General features: G+C 32.1%; 1 protein-coding gene across 1 annotated transcript in view; it reads right to left on the bottom strand.

Moving 5' to 3' along the window:
• The window catches only part of LOC143401829 (protein LEG1 homolog), a 29489-nt gene that overhangs the window by 497 nt on the left and 13051 nt on the right, over nt 1–15941 (bottom strand). Inside the window, exon 5 of the mRNA XM_077109722.1 lies at nt 7117–7355. Coding sequence (XP_076965837.1) covers nt 7117–7355 — 239 coding nt within the window. The remainder of the gene's footprint in view (nt 1–7116; nt 7356–15941) is intronic.

Below are 15941 nucleotides of genomic sequence, written 5' to 3'. Positions count from 1 at the left end.
ATTTTCCCAGCACATATTGAAACCCAGCAGGCAAAACGTGCTACATATACATCTTGTTGTGCACATACTGACTGCTATAGTTTCATTTATGGCAGAACATTCCAATCTTACAGAGAGTCTCCAGGGTCATCTCACCTTTAATTCCCTTTCTTTCCAAGAAATTCTTTCTCTTTTTGTTTTGTGCTCCTCCCTCCTCATTTCAGAAAAGAGTTATGTATTTTTTGAGTTACTCAGATCCATTCCCACATGGCATCTTGCTACTGTGCCTGTACCAATTGGAATTTTCCACAAAGAATGGGGGTAATAACCCTCCTTTCTAGGTGTGGTTTTTTGCCTTTAAAGTTTGAAATCTGTCAGACTCTGGAACACAGAGTCAATCTGTTTGAATCTATGTGTCCCCATTGCAACTCTGATTAGCTCCCCAAACCCTTTTTGTTTCTTAACCAATTTGTGTCTTGGTCAACCTTGTTAAGATGTATTGTTGGTCAGATCATGAAACCTGATATACAGCCTAATAAGGAAAAGTAAAAATGTTTGAGAGTTTTAATGATAGGGATATGATTAACACATAAAAAATTGTTTCATTTATGTTATAGTGCAGCAATCTTTTTTTTTTTTTTAATTTTTTAAGCTCAGGGCCAAATCTAGGTAGGCATCAACTTGCTTTCACAAGTTTTCTGGAATACACCACATTCATGCTTTTATATGTTTGTTGTTCTATTTCCCTACAAGAGCAGAGTATAGTAGTCATGATAGAGAATTAATGGCCCAAAGAACTTAAAATATTTACTATTAGGTCCTATTAAGGAAATGTTGAATGATAACCTAGTATAAGTAAATAAGACTACAAGAATATCCAGAACCTTTTTTCTTTTCTTGGAAGAAAAAATGTATTATCCAATTAATTATTAAAGCTAACTATATAGCTACATACTTTGGGATTTATATTTTGTCCCTGGTGAGTGGAGCTCTCTCTTTCTGCTCCCTGGCTGTCAAGTCCCGAGCTGCTATCCCCCACCATGATGTTTTGCCTCACCTTAGGCCCAGACTATGGAGTGAGATGACAATGGAGTGAAACTCTGAGACCTTCAGCCAATTTTTACAACGTATTTTAAACACTATTTCCTATATTATTAACCACCATTTCTGATGCAAAATAGAATAATTCTTATTGTATTAAAGTTGTTAGTAGAAAACACTTATATTACTTTGTAATAATGCACACAGATTGATCTTATTTATTGCACCTACCTGCCATTTTATTATATATTTTAATACACACAAAGGTAGAGATAATCTTGTGAATAGTATTGTATGGTTTAGATGCTTCCCCAAAAAGCTCATGTGTGAGACAATGCAAGAAGGTTTGAAGAGATATGATTGGGTTATAACCTTAATCTAATTAGTGAATTAATCCTGTATGGAATTAACTGAGTGGTAATTGGAGGCAGGTGGGGTGTGGGTAGAAGAAGTGGTTCACTGGGGGCATGGCTGTGCAGTATATATTTTGTATCTGGCAAGTGGAGTCTCTCTCTTTGCTTCCTGATCACCATATGAGCTGTTTCCCTCTACCACACACTCAGCCATGATGTTCAGTTTGAGCCCTGAGGAATGGAGCCCTGAGGAATGGAGCCCTGAGGAATTTGAGCCCTGAGGAATGGAGCCTGCTGTCTGTGAATTGAGACTTCTTAAATTGTGAGCCCCTACATAAACTTTTCTACAGTTGTTCTGATTGGATCCTTTAGTCACAGCAGCGAAAAAGCTGACTAAAACAAGTATGGTAGCAGAAATAATAGTTCCTCAAAATGTCTGTGTCTGAATTTACAGAAAACTTGAATATATTAACTTATGTGGCAAATGAAGATGCAATTAGATTAGTATTTTATAATGGAAGATTATCCTGGATAATCTGTGTTGGCCCCTTATAATCATGATGATACTTTAAAGTTAAAAAAGGAAGCAAGAGGGTCAGAATGAGAAGAACTTTAAGATGCTTTTGAAGATGAAGAAAGGGGCAATGAGTCAAAGAATGAATATGGCCTGCCCCAAAGACCATGTTTTGACACTTCCAAAAGCAAGGGAATTGATTCTCTTCTGGAGAATCCAGAAAGAATTCAGCTCTGTAAATTTCTTGATTTTCCTCCCATGAACCCATTTCAGACTTGTTATCTCCAGAACTGTAATATAATAAACATGTGTTGTTTTAAGCCTCTAAGTGGGTGGTCATTTGTTATAGCAGTAATAGGAAACTGATACAAACTGTTAAAACTTCTTAGCAAATTAAGAAGGTTTCTATGATAATGAAGTTGCTATAGTTCAAAATGGATATAGTTCATGTTTTGAATTCCTGGAGTTTTATGCTTTAGTAATAATTCTTTTTTTGACTCAAAAGGATTATCATATTTGTATCTTATTTATCAAATGGACATATTTTTGCAACAATTACTATATTGCATAGTATACTGAATGCTCATTTCCTTCTGGTTTTGAGCTAGTAATTTTTTATAAAAAAATTTGTGGACTTTCTTTTTGGTAATTTTCATTTTTGCAATATGTTTATTAAAGTATAGGGAAACTTACTGAGTTGAATAGTTTTGACTAGCTGATACCAGCTGAAGAATGAGAAAAATTACATGCAAATTGAGGTTTCTCTGACCTTAATGCCCATTTTCTTTCCTTAAATGGAAGAATATTTGCTCTCCATGACTTGAAGCAAACATAAAAATTATGTACTGTGTTATGGTTTAGATGTGTCACCCAGAAGTTCCTGTATGAGACAATGCAAGAAAGGTCATATCTGAAATAAATGATTGGGTTATGAGAATCCTAATCTAATTAGTGCATTAATCCCCTGGTAAGGATTAACTGATTAACTGAAGGCAGGTAGGGTGTGACTTGAGAAGGTGGATCACTTGGGGCATGTCTTAGAGGTACATATCTTCTGCTGTGAGTGGAGAGCTCTCTGCTTCCTGGTGTGAAGTCCTGAGCTGTTTTCCTTTGCCACACCCTTCATCCATGATGTTTTACCACACCTTGGGCCCAGAACAAAACCAGTTATCTATGGAGTGAGACCTCTGAAATCATGAACCCCAAAATAAACTTGTCCTTTTCCTCTAAAACTGTTCTTGTCAGGTCTTTTGGTTATAGTTGCAAAAAAGCTGACTAAAACATACTGAAACACAGAGATATTTGTAACATAAATTTTCAAACTTTGAGTTAACTGACCTTTGAAAATATTGATAGTAGGAAGTATATTTTAAACTAAGCTCATTTTTAGAAATTTAAATTCATCAGCCAAAACTTTTACTTAAATCTTCTGACTTTTAACCATAAAATCTCTTATTTTACATTTTATGAAATTGATTTAGGCAGAATAACAGCCAAAAGCTCAAATACTTTTTATGGTCTTTATTAATATATCACAGCTGAATCTACATTGAACAGTAAATATTCTAGTTATTATGATATTAGTTCAACAATTATTAATTGGGCAAATGAACAGTAACATCAATGCAGATTTAAAATATAGGCATATAAAAAAACAAAATTAAGTATATATACAAGACCAAAATTTTGAAAGTACTGTTCCTCAAGAAAGTCATGTTGTGGGTTTTTATTTCATCACAGATTTCCAGAAGCATTAATTTAAAAAATGAACAATAAATTCCAAAACCTCCAGAAAAAGTTTCCTTGCAACTTTTAACTCCATTAAAGTTTTCCATACAATGAAAGACAATGTTCCTAGAAAAATAATAAAGATATATTAAAAGTTACAGACAAATTTTAATTTTGATACCAAACATTAAAATTATTTAAAACAAAGTCCAATTTAATTATTATCAAATCAGAAAATGTTTATGTGCATGAAATCAGCATGGAGGTTCTTCAAAAGACTAGGCATGAACCACCACATGACCTAGCAATACCACTCCTTGGAATTTATCCTAAATAATTAAAGTCATCATAGTACGGCGATACATCTATACCTATGTTTATAGCAGCACAGTTTGAAATAGTCAAACTATGGAACTAGTCTAGGTGTCCATCAATGGATGAGCATATAAAGAAAATGTGGTATATACACAATGCAGTTTTATTCAGCCATAAAGAAAAATGAAGTCATGACATTTGAAGGAAAATGGATGGAACTATATAACATTATGTTAAGTGAAAATCAGAAGGTCAAAGGTCACGTTTTCTCTTACATGCAGAAATTAAAGAGGAAAAAAGAAAAGAAAGGAGGGGGCAGATCTCATGAAAACCCACAGGGAGATCAGTAGAGGAATGGGACCCAGGAGTGGGAGGTAGGAAGGGAAAGAGAAAGTTCTGAGGAGTGATATTGGCTGAATTATATTGTTACAATATTGGCATGTATAGATATGTAGTAACAGATCACCTCATTATGTATAATTATGTACCAATGTACCAATAAACAATGTGGAAAAAATAAAATAAAATTGTATATTATACTTTCATGCTCAAATTCATGAACTACATATATAACTAAAGAGAATAACCGATGGTAAACATAGTGATGATTATATAAATAAAACTTATAAAAAGTTAATTGCCATTTCTCACATATCAGACTATTGCAAATTAAAAAGTGTGTTAATACATGCACGTTTGGTGTTCATGTGGAAACATGAGACAATAATAATAATTAGTTCAAGTTGTTTTGCTTTTATTTTTGTTAAGAATATGATCTTTAATGCAGTCTTTAGTTTCTATTTGGCAATATGTAATGCATGGGTTAATTTCTAGCATTTTACTTTCATTAGTTCAACAAGTTAACCTATAAAAGTATACATTGAATGTCACTTTTGCATTGCCTAAGTCTTAGAAAAAATATAAATCCATAAATGGAAATCTATGTATTACATAATTAAAATGATGTATGTTAATGTTACTGACTTCGAATGAGAAAGGTACAGCACAGAGCAATTCTGTACATATATTCTATTTTATGCAAATGGTCAAGTTTTCATTGAAGATTTATTCTCTTATTTACATTAACCAAATGCATATAATCTTTATTTGTAGGAGCAAACCCTACACACACATTCAAACAAAGTTCCTAAAAAATCAGTTGGAAATAAATCTAGGGAGGTTAGAAGGTGATGATGATGGAGAAGTTGTCATTTGTGTTTAATAACTGTTCATAGCAGCTAAATTTTTAATAATAAACATTGAATATATTTTAAAATAGTGAAATTATAACTATAAATATTAATTAACTGTTATTAAGTTATGAATAAAAATATTTAGTAACTATGTGAATTTTGAATATAAAAAATACATCAGTGTAGGTAAATAAGTTAATGAGAAAAAAAGGAACCATGCAGAACTCTTGAGTCTACTACACTAGCAGTACAACAGTGCACCCATCCTTGTTAAGTGATCTGTAAACTTGCTCTTGGGTGGCTTTCCCTTCCTATGGTTGAGGTAAATAAAGATTTTTTTTTTTTTTAGAAATGCCAAAATACTGGACATTTAAAGCCTTAAGAATAGAAAGGCTTAAAATACAAGGATGTTCAGTCCAGTTTACACAGTAAAGTAAAACCTTAAAATTAGTTTGTTCAGTGTGTTTTTTATTGACTAAACATGCTCAAATGTAAATATGTTTAAAATTTCACACTTTATTAATGTATTCTCTTTATTTAAAAATTTCTTTTCTATGCTTGACCTTAAAAAGATCTTCCAAAGCCTTGGATACTGTTTTGGAATTATGTGTATTGCTAGGAACAAGCAATTACCAGAGGAGGATAGGAAGCAAGGTAGCTAGCTTAAGCACATCCAAATTTGACATTTTGTATTGTTTCATTATTGTATCTCTGATAGTTGAATAAAATCTCATCAATAAAAACCCAAAGCTAATTTTAGTAAAACTGGAGCCTACAGAAAACTAAAAATCTATTGCATACATTTTTAAATATAATAATTCTAATTATTCATGATCCTTCATTCTTTACATACTAGGAAATTAGCATTTGTTTATAACATCTGAAACTAGAATGTGCTTTCTGTTTCTGATAATGTGGTGAAGATGGGTGGCAGAACTACAAATTCTGTGATTCTCCTCACCGAGAGGTTGATGCAGGAGTCAAACTTTCCCAAGTCCTTCCATTCCCAGCTAATAGGATTCTGCGACTATTTATGACAAATGTAGATGAGATAAAGTTAGGGCTTTCACTTCCAGTCCTGAGACTTTTAAAGGGGGACTCTGTTATTTAGGTTCTTTAATTACTTTTACTTTGCTGAGGGCTTACAATGGAGATGTTGTAAAGATAGATGGAGGCACAGATGGAAGAACTATTGGTCCATGAATCATCATGGAGGAAAGTCTCTATCAACTGAATAAACATTCTAACTCTGTGTGAGCCAGAAATAGAATCTTATGAGTTGTGACATTAAAATTTGAAGGTTTATTTATTAAAATAGCAAATGTTACCCTAAGTAATGCATATGCTTTTTACATTTAATATACAATGTATTCATTTTAACTTTTATTCATATTTGGATTTTATGTTAGGGAATAGAAGCTGTATATATACACACCTATATAGTACATTTATTTTTTTTTCTCCATACAACAAGAACAAATAGTATTTAGGGAATGAAATGACACAATAATTTTTCAAGTATACTATTATAAACTTTTTTCTTTATTTTCTACTAATAGCCTAGGATTTGGAAATTTTGGAAATATATACCTTTTCCATAAGAGGAATTTTGGAGGGGTCAGAGTTTTTCTTTATGTCTATAATAATATAACTGGGTGAGATAATTCTGTTAAATAAACAGAATTAATTTAACAGAATTAATTTTGTTATTCCTTTAGACATGGCAAGTATCATTGTTATTTTTGTTATGTTTTCATTTAAAAAAGTGTCTGAAAAATATGAAAGTGAAAATAATAAATCTTATCCAAGAATGTAAGTGCTTATTAAGTAAAGTCTGTCACCAGTTCACAAGGATTGCCATTAAAACTGAAATTGATTCTTATCGGAAGTCAACATTTCCTTTAGATAATTATGATTTTTAATGCTATTTCATCATTCATAAAAGAAACACGACATTAGAATTTGAAAAATATAGAGCCTAAATGTCTCTTACCTGAGTATTTGTGTATTATGTGTAGGAATTTTAGACCAAGTAGGACCTTGTTCTGTAAGTCAGTAAAGTCACTGATGAAATGAGCTGGATCCCCACTAACAAGTGTCCGTGGTGGCAGGCCTTTCTGGAATTCACACACTCTATCCAAAGTTGTAGGAAAGAGTGATGGAGCCAAGTAATCCACTAATAAAGCCCAGTTGCTTTGAAAATCTGCTTCTTGTTTAGAATAATATTTTGACCTAATAGAGAAGTTGGAATTTACATTTAAAATTAGTCTACTCAGAATTTTGCCAACTAAATTTTCAAAATAGGTGTTTATTCTACTAGTAAGAATATAGATATTCAGACTGGGGTTGTAGCTCAGTGGCAGAGTGCTTTCCTAGCTTGCCTAAGGTCCTGAGTATTATCACCAGCAACAGACACCCATACACAACATGAGGGAGAGAGGGAGAGATGGAAGGAGGGAGGGAGGGAGGGAGGGAGGGAAAGAGGGAGGGTTGTATAAAGTTGGTGTTGATTTTAAAACCCACATTTGAAAATGTGAAAAGGCATTATTCAAATTTTAAATGAGAAAATTACTATTTTAGAAAATCTCTAGTTTTTAATCCAATATTTTGCCCTTCTCATCAAGAGAATGTTATAATTTCAAGCACACTCAAAGGTGACCAAATTTCATTATTATAAAATGTAAAGATAAAGCCAAAGACAAATTTTGTCTTGGGCTTGGATATGTTAGGTGACCCTGAAAATGAAATTAGAGATTTTTTTCCTTGCAGCTTTTATTTATTTATTTTTTTGTAAAGGCAGTTTGGTGCTTTTTCCTAGTGAAGTGTGTTAGAAAGCTACTTTTAAGTTCGTAGTAAATACTATTATATCTATACAGTCTATTTCACATATTCCAGTCAATCTCCTGACCATGTGAATGGCATGCCTCTTCTCTCTAAAATACTTTACACTCCTTGTCTTGCTCATGATTCCCTATCTCCTTCAAAACATATGGAAATTATATGGCTTTTAAATTTCCTGTAGCATTTTTCTGAGTAATACAAAAAAGAAGACTAAGTGTTATGAATTCAGAAAGCAGTTAGCACATATCATCTGGTCAATACCAGGCAAAATGCACTTATATATATGTGTTATATGACAGTATAAAGGATTAAATATCTAGCCCCTCCCATGGCTAATGAACAATTGATTGGCATTCCATACTTTTATCAAAACATCAAGACTGGAATAGAAGATGATAGAGAGGATCTAGGCAGCAACACTCAATCCCTTCACAGCCCAATGAGGAAGCAGTGAAAGAACAGCTGGTCGGAGAGGTTCCAAGCAGATAGCCACTAAATTCTATGCCACTTTAAAGAAGACCCTGTGGAGGGAAGCAAGTTCACAGCATTTCTGAAAGATCAGAAAGCAGGAGAGAGAGAGAGAGAGAGAGAGAGAGAGAGAGAGAGAGAGAGAGAGAGAGAGACCTGAATCCTGTGGTTGCATCCAATAGAAAGAACCTCGAAGATGTAACAAGGCACCCCTTGAGCATGCAGCCTCAGGTCCCTGGGCAGATGAATAAGAACCAGCTGGTGAAAAATCCTCAGTAATAAGGGAAGTAGCTCCTGTTCCCCAGCATCTTTAGAAGAATTCAAAGCTGAAAAGTGATGGGCATCTTCTGAAGTCCCTAATCCTGATTAAATCCAAACCATGAATAAAAATTTTATCCACTTGGGCATGGAATACCAGAAACAGCTCTAACATCAATTCTGATCTTAAATCCATTACTCTTCATTTTGATTTGATAGTTGTTCCTGTAGTATTTGATATCATGCCCTCAATCCATCTGATTGTATTTCTTCTAATGTTTTAAAACATTAGCTGAATTATCCTATCACTCTATATTTGTTTTCCTAGATCAGGTTTACAATGTAAAAATGTATTTCTGGATTAGAGAAGCTGTGGAGAACATTATGATTAAGTTTTAGTATTTTCTGTAGTTGATTAACATGTGAGTTTTCCCTGAAGTTATTATAGTAAATAGAATTTCATGTCTTTTTAAAAGTCGTGCTAATACTGGTAACATCACAGGACATGCATTGAGTGAAAGTATCAATAACTCAGTATTCATCCACCCCAGGCTCTGAAGAGAAAGAAACTCATTAAATAGTCTTGCATAAAAGTAAATGCATTTATATAAAGCAAAAAAAATGATGATTGTCCCAACAGAAGAGTAGACATAAAAGCAGTATGAGAGAGCAAAGGAACAAACCACATGGAACAGCCCACAACACTTCAACAACTGATCTAGTTGACACAACAGTGAAAGAAATGTTGAGGAAAGAGCGAAAGCTCATGGTTAAAATGCTCATGAGCTAAAAGAAGATGTAGGGAATGAACTTAGAAAATATAAGAAGTGAAAGATGATTTCAGTAAAGAGAGATTCTAAAAAAGAACTAAACAGAATTCCTGGAAATGAAAATCTTAATAAATTAAATTAAAAATTCAGTGGAAAATGTCACCAATAGATTAGACCACTAGGACTATAGATTATCAGACCTTGACTACAAAGTATATAATGTTGAAAATAAAGTCAATTATAAAGAAAACATGTCAAGAGACCATGACAAGAATATTCAAGAAATCTGGGGTAGCATTAAAAGACCAAATATAAGAATCATTTGCGTAGATAAAGACTAAATAATATAAATTAAAAGAATACATAATCTTTTCAATAAAACAACATCAGAAAAATTTCCAAACCTTAGGAACAAAATGGAATCAAATTTAAGGGACCTATAGAACCTCATGTAGGCAAGATCAAAAAAGATCCTCTCCAAGACACATTTTAATGAAAATGGTTGTTTTACAGAAAAAGAGTAGAGTTTTAAAAGTCATAAGGGAAAAATAGCAGGTCAGATTTAGAAGTAAGCCAATATGGATTTTGACAGATTTCTCAATTCAGACCCTAAAAGCCAGTAGGGTTTGAAATTATACCAATCTCTGGAAGAAAAAGGGTGCCAGTCAAAATTACCATATCCTACAAAACTATCTTTCAAAATCCTTCCATGATAAAAAGAAACTAAAAGAATTCACATCATCAATAAAATATTTCATGCAGAACAAATGAAAAGTAAAATTAAAACTAGCATAGGGATGAATTTCATTAGAGGAATTGTAAATTAAAGAATAATCAAGTAAGAATTAAGCATTAGAAATAATTCAAAATATCAGGATATAAAAATTATCACTATATAATAACATTGAATGTAAATGACCCAAGTTCTCTTATCTATAAAGACATGCATTGGCAGATTGGACTAAAAAACAAGACTGAACCATATGTGCTTTACAAGAGACTCACCTTGAAGGTGAAAGGATATAAAAAGATATACCATGCAAATGGAAACTGAAAGCAAGCAGGGTTAGCTGCTCTCTTATCAGACAAAATACACCTCAAGTCAAAATTAATCAGAAGAGACAAAGAATGTCAGTTCATACTGGTTAGGGGAATCATTCAACAGCAAGGTATAAGGATTGCAAATATTTATGTCTCAAACAACAGTGAATCTATATACATAAAACAAGCCCAAATCAATATAAAGAATCAAGAAGACCACAACACAATAATATTGGCTCATTTCATCATACCTTTCTCACCACTGGATAGATCATCCAGGCATAAACTAAATAAAAGTTTTTCAGAATTAAAAGAATGCTATTAACCAAGTAGACCTAACAGGCATCTGTAGAATATTTCATTTATTGACATCTGAATTCAATTTCTTCTCAGTAACATATGGAACTTTCTCTAACATAAAACATATTTTATAGCATGAAGGAAGTCTTATTAAGTACAAAAAATAATTTCTCACATCGTATTAGAGGACAATAGAATACAATTAGATTGGAGATTAAATGATACACTTTTGAATGGGAAATGGATTGCAGAAAAAACGGGATAAATAAAAAGAAATTCTTAGACACAAGTGAGAATAGAAATACAACATATAAAAATTTCTGGGATAGTATGAAGATAGTTATAAGAGAAAGGTTTGCAGCTTTGAGTTCATACATTAAAAAAAAAAAAAACAGATTACCAAAGAAGTAATCTAATACCTCAAGGAACTAGAAAAAGAACTGTTCCCAAATCAGTAGAAGGCAGAAAATAATTAAAATCAAGCTAAAATTAGTGAAATTAAGGATAAAATAAAAAAAGAATCAATGAAATGAGGTGCTGGTTCTTTGAAAAGGTAAGATTGATAAAACATTAGCCAAATAACTGAGAGAAGACTCAAAGCAACAAACTTAGAGATAAAAAGGAGATGTAACCAAAGACACTTCTGAAAATAGAGGATCATGAGAAACTATGTTGGAAATTTATACTTTAATTAAAAAACTGGAAAATTCTGATGGTATTGACAAATTTCTAGACACGTACAACCTACCCAAACTCAATCATGAGGATATAGAAAACTTAAACAGATCAATACCAAGCAGTGAAATAGAAGCAACAATTAGAAGCCTTCCACCAAATAAAAGCCCTAGATGGATAGTCAGCAGTGTTCTACCAGACAGTTAAAGAAGAATTAATGCCAACACTCCTCAAATTATTCCACAAACTCGAAAAGGAGGGAAACCCAAATCATTTTATGAATAAATGTATTACCCTGTTACCAGATCCAGACAAAGATACGTGAAGGTAAGAAAACTTCAGACCAATGTACCCAATGAATATAGATATAAACATCCTTACAAAATATTAGCAAACTACTCAGAAACATATTAAGAAGGTAATACACCACAATCAATTTGGTTTCATCTCACAAATTTGGTTCAACAATCACAAATCAATAAATATAATTCACCACATAAATAGAACTAAGGACAAGAATGACAATAGATGGAGGGAAAAGATTTGACAATGTCCAGCTCCCATCCATGTTTAAAATACCCGAGAAATTAGGGATAGAAGGAACTTAGCTTAACATTATAAAAAAGCTATATATGATAGACCCAAAGCCAACATCATACTGAACACAAAATATTGACAGCATTTATGCCAAAATTGGGAAAAAGACAAGGATATCCACTCTTTTCACTCCTATTCAACATAATCTGTGAAACTCTAGCCAGAGAATATAGGCAAAGAAGGAAATTAACAGAATACAAGCAGGAGAAGTAGAATTCAAATAATCTGTTTGCTGATGAGTCAATCTTTTATATAGAAGACTCCCCAAACTCCACTGTAAGACTTCTAGAACTAATTTAAAAACTTAGCAAAGTAGCAGGATGCAAGACCAAAACACATAAATCAATCACTTTTCTCTACTCCAGTAATGAATCTGATGACAAAGAAATCAGGAAAATCTTACCAAAGATGTGAAAGAGCACTACAATGGAAATTACAGAACTCTAAAGGAAGAAATTAAAGATGACCTGAGCAGATGGAAAAACCTCCCATGTTCTTAGGTAGAATTAATATTACTAAAATTACCAAAAATGATACACAGATACATAGATTCAATGCAATTCCCAACAATATGCCAATGAAATTCTTCACAGAACTAGAAAAAAACAATTCTAAAATTTATTTGAAAGAATAAAAGACCCAGAATAGCTAAAGCAATCTTAAGTAAGTAGAGCAATGCTGGGAGCATTACAATACCATTCTCAAATTATACTACATAGCTATAGTAACACAAACAGCATGGCATTGGCACCAAAACAGAAATAAACACCAATGGAATGGAAGACACAGAGACAATTTCACCTGATACAGTCAAATATCAATATCAATTTGACAAAGTTGCCAAAAACATATTGGAGAAAGAACAGCCTAACAAATGGTATAGGGAAAGCTAAATATTCATTTGAAGGAAAATAAAAATAGATTCCTATATCTCACCCTGCATAAAAATTGAGGTGAATTGAATTAAAGACCTAGGAATTAAACCAGAAACCTTGCAACTGCTAAAACAAAATATAGGATTAATACTCCACCATGTAGTTTCAGGCACTGACTTCCTTTACAAATCTTCTAAAGTATAAGAAATAAAGCAAATAATCAATAAAGTAGATGCTGTCAAATTAAAAATATTCTGCACAGCAAAGAGTATCAAGAGAGAGCCTACAGAAAGGGAGAAGATCTTTTCTACGTGTTTCTCAGGCAGGGGACTAATATCCAGACTACATAAAGAACGCCAAAACCTTAACACCAACCAACCAACCAATCAAACAGATAACCCAATTAATAAAGGACAATAGAAATATACAGACACTTCTCTAAAGAAGAAATACAGATGCCTAACAAGTGTATGAAAAAATGTTCAACATCCCTGGCAGAGAAATGCAAAGCAAAATTATACTGAGATTTCATCTCACTCCAGTCAGAATGGCAATTATCTAAAACACAAATAATAATAAATGTTGGTCAGGATATGGGGGAAAATGTACACTAAAGCATTGATGGTGGGAGCATAAATTAATAAAACCACTCTGGAAAGTAGTATGGAGATTCCTCCAAAAAAACATGAATGGAACCACCATATGATCCAGCTACACCACTGGTCAGTATTTATTCAAAAGAATTAAAATCAGCATACTGTAGTGGTACAGCCACATCAATGTTTACAGCAGCACTATTCACAATAGCCAAGTATGGAACAAGCTCAGATGTCTGCCAACAGATGAATGGATAAACAAAACATGCTATATGTACTCAATGGAGTTTTACTCAGACAGACAGACACACACACACACAAACACAAACACAATTATGGCATTTGACTATATTTTTACCATTTCTTGACTCTTTTGCTTTTTCAATGGCATAATTTATAGCACAACAACAATTTTTATAATTTTTTAATTTTAATTTATAATTTTTATCTTTTATTTTTGTCCCCTGTACATTGGTCATACCACTTAGGAAAAAATGTCTGAGTCACAATGAAAAATTTTATTCTAAGAATTTAATCATTTTAGCTCTTATAGTTATGTCTAGGATACATTTTAAGTTATTTTTTCTGGTTGTAAAATACATACTTCATTCATTTGCACTCAGATTTTCAGTTTTCTCAGAGCCATTTGCTGAAAAGACTATTCGTTAATTGTCTTCACCTTTCTTGCAGATTAAGAGTCCATCAATGTAAGGATTTATTCTGGACTCTAAATTCTGTTCCATTGATTGATATGTCTGTTATTATGTCAGTATTACACTGTCTTGTTTATTGAGGTTTAGGAATAAGAAATGAATAAGAATTTCCTTGAATCTATGAATTAATTTTAGGAGTGTTTCCAACTTAATATTCAGCATTTTATTCCATGAAATTGGAGGTTTTTCTCTTTAAATGGATCTTTAATTTTTTAAACAATATCTTTAATTTTTCATGGTGCCCAAATTTTGTACTTCTTTTTAAAACTTTATAGATTTTATTCCTTTAATAGCATTGTGAATGTATCTTTTATCTTCATTTTATGATTTTTTGTTGTAATATATAGAAATACAGCTGGTTTCCACATGTTGCTTTTTTATCTTGCCAGGTAGATGAGCTCATTTACTAATTCTATTTTTAATGGATTATATTGAGAAATAGACAAAGTATTAGTCCACTTTTTTTCAATTTTTAAGATCTTTATTTCTTTGCTTAAATAATTTTCCTCACCAGAACATTCAGTACAATGTTGAGTAGATGTGCCAAGAGTGAGAAAATCACATCTTGTTTCTAGTTTTTTATTGTCATACCATTATTGATGCCTTTGTCCAGGTAATATACTGTTCTCATATATTACCCTAGAAGTTTTAGTGTTTTTTAAAAATCATAAAAGGGTATTGGGTTTAGTTAAATCTTCTTGCTCTGTCTTTTGTGATAATCATACTTTAGTTTTAGTTTTATTCTCTTAAAATCACATATTATATTGATTGATTAGCAGATACTAAACCAATTTGCATTACTTGAATAAATCAACTTGCATTACTGAAATAAACCCCACCTGGTTGTGGCTTGTAATCATTTCAATAAATTTTTTCATCCTGTTTACCAGTTTGTATCGGGGAATTTTGTTTCTGTATTCATGAGAAGTGTAGTTCCATAGTTCTTACTCCTTGTGAAATCATCCTCTTATTTTGGCATAATATTTGGTAAAATATTGACAGTTTTCTATTCATTCTTATATCTTTGCTCTTACTTGTCTTCATTTGCTGCATACTTTTGTGGTTACCAGATATTTTCTAGTGCAAGTTTTAAAATTCATGTGTGTTTTTTTTCTCTATATATACACGCACGCACTGCACGCAGATATGCACACACACACTTATTCTGTTTATTGAATTGTGAATTGTTTACTGAACTGTGTATGTATTATATATACATATACACCAACATATTATATAAATACAATTATTTTACTGTTGCTTTTAGCTGATGACAATTGCCATCGTAATATGAAACAGTTTATTTCATATTAATACTAACATTTCAGTTGTTTACATAAACTTCACAGATGCTCCCCGCCTTGGTGCTATTTTTAGCCATTCTATTTTCATAGCATTATAAACCTATGGAATTATTTTATAATTTTTGCCTTTTGCAGTGGTATTTTAAATGAGATAGAGAACGAAACTGATTGAAAATATATTTTCAAAACTGTCATATATTTGCCTATAGAATTCCTTTAACAGTAATGTTTAATTCATCAAATGAATTGAGTTACTAAGTGTCCTTCATTTCATCACTGAATTCTATCAGTATTTATCTCAAATAACATCATTCATTCTTCAATTTTAATTGATAATTTTGTCAAACATATAATTCATTATTGACACTTTTTTCTTTTAG

This window comes from Callospermophilus lateralis, chromosome 6 (assembly GCF_048772815.1).
Source record: "Callospermophilus lateralis isolate mCalLat2 chromosome 6, mCalLat2.hap1, whole genome shotgun sequence".
NCBI classification, from domain to species: Eukaryota; Metazoa; Chordata; class Mammalia; order Rodentia; family Sciuridae; genus Callospermophilus; species Callospermophilus lateralis.
Note: the sequence above shows the minus strand (reverse complement) of the source record. Positions and strands in the feature narration are given on the sequence as shown.